The 8,472-nt window shown below is 38.4% G+C and overlaps 1 protein-coding gene across 2 annotated transcripts in view; it reads left to right on the forward strand.

Moving 5' to 3' along the window:
* Positions 1-8,472, forward strand: part of LOC118737170 (protein single-minded) — a 133,247-nt gene that overhangs the window by 116,916 nt on the left and 7,859 nt on the right. The window contains exons 3-7 of one of the 2 annotated variants that reach the window (XM_036467511.1): positions 2,360-2,526; positions 3,708-3,809; positions 3,905-4,102; positions 4,180-4,379; positions 8,127-8,233. In XM_036467511.1, coding sequence (XP_036323404.1) covers positions 2,360-2,526; positions 3,708-3,809; positions 3,905-4,102; positions 4,180-4,379; positions 8,127-8,233 — 774 coding nt within the window. The remainder of the gene's footprint in view (positions 1-2,359; positions 2,527-3,707; positions 3,810-3,904; positions 4,103-4,179; positions 4,380-8,126; positions 8,234-8,472) is intronic. The other variant, XM_036467512.1, reaches the window with a different exon arrangement.

Here is an 8,472-nt window from a genome sequence, read left to right on the forward strand (position 1 = left end):
CTTTTTCCTTGGCTAAATAGATACTTTCTAATTATAATTCACATGAATTATATATCCACTGAGAAACGCCGGTTGGCATCAAACTTTATATTTTTAAATAACCATACCCACACCGAAACAACTCGCGGCGATGGTAAAACTGCAACTGAGACAAACAAGCCTGGGCTTGTCATAGCACACACTTTTCTTTCTCTACCCAGCGCAGTGATCGACATGCCATAGCTTACTGAGCGCTCTGTAACCACACGCGTGTTTCACCCGTATACGAACAGCGGTAGCGGAGCAGTGATTTCCACGCACACAGTCTCATTCATTGAATCGTTTTTATGTAATGGTCGGCCTACTAGCGCATTCAAACGATTCAATAAGTGGGACTGTGTGCATTGCTTAGCTGGCGCTCTTCGTATGTGAAACACACATGAGCTCAGAGAGCGCTGATCATTATTTAGGGGGGTGCTCATAAGCATGAATATATTCCGCTCTCAAACCAAATCGATCAACTAAGATTTGGTAACTATGACTAATCCATGTGTTGAAAGAAAGCTTATCTGTATTAGCAGAGCTTAATGGCATCCTTTTATGAACCATACTTTAAGTCGAATGGAATTTGTAGAAATATGCTTCAAAAAAATATTTATTAGTATTTACCAAACCCTTCAACTAAATTAACGATTTGGTACAACCTAGATGAATATTAGAAGCTTTAATATATTTAGTTATAATTACCAACCCATGGTAATAGTTCCCAATACTTGGTCACAGTTCCCAAATATTGTCAAAATTCGGGAACTAAATATCTTTAGTTGTCGAAACTAATCCTTTTTCTCATTGTGGCGACCAGAAGAGCTTTTACTCCGTGTGCGCCCATATCAAATTTATAGAAAGCTTTAAAAAGCGGACTCCTTGGTTTGACTGCACAAATAAAAAAAATCTGCAGAAAGTGTTTAACACTTTTCAAAATTATAAAAAACAGATAATTTTTAGCAAAATTTTTATTTCTAATGCTCATGTTAGCCTCAAAACTTCTGTTTAGAAGTCTATCTAAGTAAATCGATACCAATAAAACACTTGGCCGCCACTTTTTCACCAAAATCCTTTATTCACCGCATGAAATATTAAATTTAAGTCTTCGGTATAAAATCAACTACAAAAACAAAAAGGAGCTATGTAGTTTCTGAACAAAAGAGAACAATGACGTGAGAATATGTCCTCAATGGCATACACGCCCATATAAACACACACACACACACACACACACACACACACACATAAACATCGAGTGCACATTGTATAGGGGAAAATTTTGCTGAGCTTAAGTCTACGAATATATAAAAAACACATTCATCCAAACAGACCTCCAAACATATGTTACACATTTGCAACACATTTTCCTCCAACCACCCTCAACGACCCCAATACGAATACTAAGCATTGGGGCGGAACTAAAGCCCGTTAGGGTATATGTGCCACTTGAGGAAGCTTCCTTTTCGGTTTTTTTTTCTTTTAATATTCTTTGTGCCTTTTTTATTGCAATAATTATTTCAATAATGCTTGAAAAAAAATAAAAGTAAAAGAAAAACGAGTATTACAACAAAAATCACAAAGCAGAAAAGTAACTCAAATCAAGCGAAACAAGCAAATACTCGCAAGAGGAAGTACAAACAAAAAAAACATTAAAAATAAAAAGAAAATACACTACAGTAAGAACGGAACAACCATTGAAGACAACAACAACGGCGTTGTAAAAAACAGGACATAACACTTTAGTGTTTCCACCTTCTTAAATTTACTTTTCTGCCACCCTCTCTGCACTGGCGTGCTACTTGTATGTGTGTTTGTGTGACGCTACTCTGGCTCGACTCGCCTTGATAACTGTGCATTGTTATTTCTGTGAGAACCAGCCGGCAAGCACAGGCTCACACACTACCTTCGAGCTGCCGGTGGGTGGCTGAAAGCTTAGTATCCACAGCCCATTGTACGCTGTTGGTAGCTGTCACCGCAACGCCGCTCTGTCGCTCGGTCGCTCGCCCAGAACACCCGTTGAATTGTGACACAAAAGACCTACAAGTATCCCACTGTGCTGATGACTTTAATTGGGAATAATATTTATACGTCATCATGGGTTGTTAAACTGCAGGACCAGAGGGGGGTTTGGGAGGTGTAAGGGGGTTTGCATGATGCGGCCGCCGTTAGAGGTGAGACGCTCATACATTTGACATATTTTGTTCATGGTATACGTTTTGCGTCGCACCTTTTTGTACTCATTAAATATGACTTTTTCTATTGCTTTTTTTGTTGTTGTTGTTCTCAGTATCACCAATTTATTCTCTTCTACTTTCTTTCCATTTTTGCCTTTTAGGTCTGGGCGAGGCGTGGGGTACTTCACCGGCAATGCAACGCGGTTCTATTAAAGAGCTTGGCTCACATTTGCTGCAGACATTGGACGGTTTCATATTCGTTGTGGCGCCGGATGGCAAAATTATGTACATCTCGGAAACGGCATCCGTGCAATTGGGTCTAAGTCAGGTGAGTGTAATCAAATGAAGCTTATCAAAGCGAATGTAAAAGAGTCGATCAATTGATTTAAATCAGTGGTGGGCACGGGCTGCCCACGGGCAAAGCTCTTTCAAGCTTGGCATACATTCACATAATATAGAAAACTTAAAAGAGCTTTTCCCGCGAGCCAGCTTTTTAAACTAACTAGTGCTAGCTAGAGTATGATGGAAATTGTACGAAGAACTTTTGAAAGTTTAGAAAGCATGCCTTAAACATTAAAGTATTAGCTTAAAATGGTGATGGGTACCATCGTACAAAGCTTACATAAGCTTTTTCTAAATTTTTCATAAAAACGTGCGGTTACTCCGTTACTCACTGTCCATCTCCTTGCTCGGTTGAAAAGCGTTTTTAGCCTACTTTACGTTTCAGCAGAGAGAGCTTTTATTCTGCATGTGCCTATACAAAATGTATAGAAGGCTTTAAAGAGATTTTCCCGCGGGCAAGGCAGCGCCCATCACCATTTTTATTGCCCAACGATCGCCGGAGAGAGCGTTTACCATGTACGCGCACATTCAACATCTACAGCAAGCTTTAAAAAGCTTCTCGCTGCCCTTCGCTGCTTTAAACGGACTGAAGTTTGGTTGAAATTAAAAATTGTGCTTTAGGACTTTTACAGAGATTGCATTTGCTCGTAATTTATTTGATATTTTCCGATAATGGCCGCTTAATAGCGATTTCGCAGTTCGTAACATGGTACTGTCGTTTTTTATTACTGTTATCGTCATCTCGATCGTTTATAATAAAAAACCGACGACCACTTCGTTTTTGATACAAATTTTAATTTCCATAATTATTTTTTTATTTTTGACTAGAAATATTATAAGTTGTATCCACTGTGCGCTGAAGAGACTAGTCAAACACACTGCCGCTTTCTTATTTATGCGCATAATTTTGCTTTTTTTTTGTGCTTCAGAATATGCAAATGTACACCACTGAAGATGTTCCTTTACAGTTTGAATGAATTTGCATACCTATGAACTCGCATCTGTGCACCACTCAAAATATGAATACAAATTGCACATTTTGCTGTTAACACAAATTCCCAAAGATAAGAGTTAATAATTATCTTTTTTGACGACAAAAAAAAATCTTTTTTAAGGAAAATTTCAAACCTTCTGTGTCGTTCTCTTCCTTCTTCACACATCACACAGGTTGAACTTACTGGCAATTCGATATTTGAATATATCCACACGCACGATCAGGAGGAAATGAATGCGATTCTCTCGCTGCATCCTTACATGTATCAAAATCCGGTAAGTTTTACAATGAATGCCATAGCACAGTTTGCGTTTGTGTTTGTGGACATAATTTGTCGACGTAATTTTTTAACTTCTCTTTCAATGTATAGGATGCATTTATTAACTCATTACATCTAACACAGAGCGGCAATCCACCCACCGGCAATGCGAATGTCATTGGCAGTCCGAATGGCAGCTATGGCAGTGATCGTGGTTCGCATACGATCGAAATACAAAAATCCTTCTTCCTGCGCATGAAATGCGTGCTGGCGAAACGTAATGCTGGCCTCACAACGTCCGGTTATAAGGTGTGTGCGTTGAAAGGAGATATATTCGTGGGTCTCTTAAAATTCGAATTTATAAAATTTCTCTCTCTCTCTCTTAGGTCATTCACTGTTCGGGGTACTTGAAAGCGCGCATATTTCCTGATTATGGCGATGGTCATGGTGGTTGTATACAAAATCTGGGCCTTGTTGCTGTTGGTCATTCCCTGCCTTCATCTGCGATAACGGAAATTAAACTACATACAAATATGTTCATGTTTCGTGCGTGTATGGACTTGAAGCTGATATTTCTGGATGCAAGGTGAGTGACTAACAAATATTTCTGGCAGGCAAGAAGGTGTTCTTGGGGACTTTCTCCTGTGTCCCGATTTGTCCTTTAACTCGTCTGGTCACCCTAGCTGTGACTAAAGTCGTCGAGCTATATTGGCTTCCAGGACACTGGACTGTGGAAGAGGTAGTAAGAGAGCTGACAAGCTAGCCAAGGCGGGCGTCCTCTTAGATGCCTAACTAATGACTCACTAATCAAAAGATCACAAGATCTGCTCATTAACCTGCAAGCGGGGGTTGCAAGGACACGGGGTCGCACTCTTTCAAAAATTATGTTTAATTCTTATGATAGCGAACTTACTGATTTCCTAATATCAACAAAAAGGACAGACTCGAGGCTTTTAATAAGATTGCTAACAGGGAACGCTATGGAAGCTATATTCGTCTCTGTGAGACCTTTAGGGCTGGTTTCTCCAACTCAACTTAACTTAGTTTACCCATTTTTTGGACTTAAGTCAAAAGTTAGCCTACTTTTTACCTAAAATTGGCTAAACTAATTTGAGTTGGAGAAACCAGCCCTTAATGTTGAGCCAGCATAATCTAATCTAATGTTAGTTAGGATGATGTAAACTTCATTTATGTTGGACGAAAATTTAACCAATCGTTCAAAATTTTTGGAAAAATGAAGGTTTCCAGGGTGGCGGAGAACTAATGGTACTAGTTTCCACCAAATCAGTGTGCAGTATCTACCTGAGCCTAGGCAGCACCAGACGTAAGCTGATAAGGTGTATAGTAGCGCCTTCACCCTGGAGGGACAGACGTTGGCAATTGGCAAACCTAAACTACGGTCCCGAGAAAGAACTTATAAATGCTGAGGATTTGCAGACCTTATAAGTTTTGCTTATAATCTCGGCCAAACACTAACATATATGTAAGCGCCTATCTATTATTATTATTATTAATCGGCGTAAGTCTGGCAGTAAACGTCAGTTCGATTTATGATACCCACCAGGAAGTCTACGGGCCTGAAATATAATAGCGGAGGAAAGACGCCGTCCTAAGGACAATCCCTTTTCGCCTCCGAAAATGCATAGTCATCAGCAACTCCGTTCATCTTCTGGATTAAGGCACTGACAGATTGTTTGCACAACAGCTTTGCACATTCTTTCTAAGTCAGCATTATCAAAGCCACCCTCTGTATTCACAAAGATGTAGCCTTATTTTTAATGAGAACGTTTTCGAAAGCTAAAAAAGATAACGTACACACATATCTTCACTCGTTTAAGCGATATTGATAGAGAATTTGTTCTCATAGCAGGTTCGCTTATAGCTTTGCCTGCATCTGCTTTATTAGCTTCCTTCTGCCGGAGGACCTTCAGGAAGATGAAGCGCATAACAGTATGCGTAGGAGGCGAAGGAAACAGCGTTTAGTATGAACCCAGTGGAACGAACTCCATAATCTGTGTGCGATGTCTTGGCGTACCACATGCCAGGCACAGGAGAGAACTCGATTATCCAAAGCAAAAGCCTTCGTGTATTTAAGTATTTCAATCAAAAACTTGTGCAAAGAGAAGAGCATTATTAATTTTATTGAGTTCGAATGGTGTACTAGGATCTGTTTCCTCCACACTGAAGGGCTTTAGAAGTGGTTTTGTTTTAGTTTCTACATTACCTACATCATTTATTAGTATAAAAGGGACCACAAAATTCATATATGTATGTACATAATTATTCCCCCCCCCCCCCAGTATCAGGCAAAACTTTTTTAAGGGATACATATGTACTTTTTAATTATTCTAACTCATCCTTTTTTTAGCATTGAAAATCGAAAACAATTTTAATAAAATATTAAGTTACAGAAAGTAAATGCAAATAAATATACAATTAATTTATTTTAAAAAATTTCATTAGCTTCTCAAATATTAAAAATTAAACGAAGCATATTCATACTGGAAATTTAATACCAAACAAATACATATTTAATAGATAGCAGCACTCTCCATTGTGTCAGCGTTGACAATGGATAAAAAATCAAAGAATATGACACGGGAGTATGTACTTAGATACTTTTATTCAGGACTAAAAAAAAAAAAAAAAACACAACAAAAAACACTGACATGCTATCAACCACTTGCCATTCCATCCACCCACTTTGTCTGAGCAAACAAAACGGCAAAACAAACCATTTCCCTCTTAACTAAGTGCTGCAACAATGTTGTTGTTTTGTGAATGGATGGACTGAGGATGATGATTCCGATTTTCATGTAGCATATGTATGTATGTGTGTAGATGCACGGACTGGTTGTTATGAGTGCAGCAAGGAAATCGTGGTTGAATAAACAGGAAAGTGGTAGGTGGCAGTTGGGGATTTGGGCAACCAGTCGCTACCAGTCGCTTTTGTCTGGTTATTACCGACACTCAATTACATTCATGATGATGTTTTACATATTGCCTGTCGAAAATAACAATGGTGGCTTTTCTTATCAACTCTGCTGTATAGTACTTTCTAATCGTTTGATTGTGTTTTTGCGCGGCATAGAAATTCTTTTGCCGGGTTTTGTTATGTATGCTTCAAATTTATATTGAGATGGCTCGAAGTTTTCAGTGATTATGCCTCTGACTGGACTTAATTTAGATCACCCCTCGTAATTGTCCAGAATAAGTTTTTTTTTTTGTTGTAGCTAAATAAGTTTATTGACTACATGTTGTCTTCATTCTCATCTAACGGTAGGCTCAGAGACAGACCCGATTCGAAGGGTTTGGGTCGTATGAAGACGAATGCTAGATGAGCTGGTCGTCGGACCATTTTATTCAAATTGAACTGCTGGAATATCCCGAATGGAGTTGTCTCAAAGTCTCGCGACACTCACGAAGCTTTTCAAGCTCTTCGTTCGATTTGGTCTCCGGTGATGGAATTCAAAGGTTGCGAGTTGACGAAGGTGCTCATCGATTCTCGATAAATGGCCTGTCCATAATAGACTGAATTTGTATAGTCCGTATGATTCAGCAGATGGTGCATTCTCATTCCCAAGATAGTTGATTCTACATGCTCGAGTTTTTAGCGATCCAATCTTGTTAAGATCGGAGAGTCAAATTAAATATGAATTTTGCACTCGTTTCGCACAAGCTTTTATTAAGTTTCACCTGTGTGTAACCAAATATTGCATTCAATTTTTAAGCCACTTTCCGATGCGCTAGAGACTCGAACTCCAAACATAACCTAAAATCCGATGATAATGAATTTAGAAAATCCTTATTTGTGGTCCGATTTGTTTCACATTCAAATTATAAGAATAAAAGCTTACCTTGTAAACTACTTGTCAGTCAGTGGCGGACCCAAGGGGGGTTTTTAATACATAGACGCTATATTATACATACATCCGCCACTGACTGACGTAGTTTAACCCCCAAAACCCCCGGTTTTTCTTCATTTGAAAATGGAGAACCGGTCTTCGAAAAGAAGACGAATAAGAGAATGGAAACTCGATTTGTTATCAAAATGAGCTTATATGTATGTATGTATGTGTGAAGGTATACACCCAACCTAACCTAACTTGTCGTGGTAATGCAAGAACGGACTTGGTCAAGTAAGAGGACATTAAAAAGCTGATGAAAACTACATTTAAAACATAACTTTTTGAACCGATCGTGAAGTTTATAAAAATTTATTGCAGGTCTATGTGCTATTTTTTTTTTTTTATTGACCCAGGCCAAACAAGTAATTTTATAAGAAATATAAAATTTATAATAATGCCATTATTTATTGCTTCCCATTTTGCAGGGTATCTCAACTGACTGGCTACGAGCCGCAAGATCTCATAGAAAAAACACTCTACCAATACATACACGTTGCGGACATAGGACCAATGAGCTGTGCCCACAATATTCGTAAGTATCGGTTGGCGTGTGTCACTGCGGCAGTGGCTTATTTTAATTTAAAACAAAAGTGAAAGCAAAAGACTTCAATCATGAAGAATCGTTTAATGCTCTGCAAATTATTTTAAAATCCCTTCATTTCATTTCTAAAGCATTACGAGTACATACAATATTTATTTATTTATTTTTCAACAATACGCTTTTGTTTTTCCAACTAATTTGCATTGCATTTCAATTGTTGTTTTTTTTTT

The sequence above is a fragment of the Rhagoletis pomonella genome, unplaced genomic scaffold, assembly GCF_013731165.1.
Source record: "Rhagoletis pomonella isolate Grant_MI unplaced genomic scaffold, Rhpom_1.0 Rhpom_scaffold_00004, whole genome shotgun sequence".
NCBI lineage: Eukaryota > Metazoa > Arthropoda > Insecta > Diptera > Tephritidae > Rhagoletis > Rhagoletis pomonella.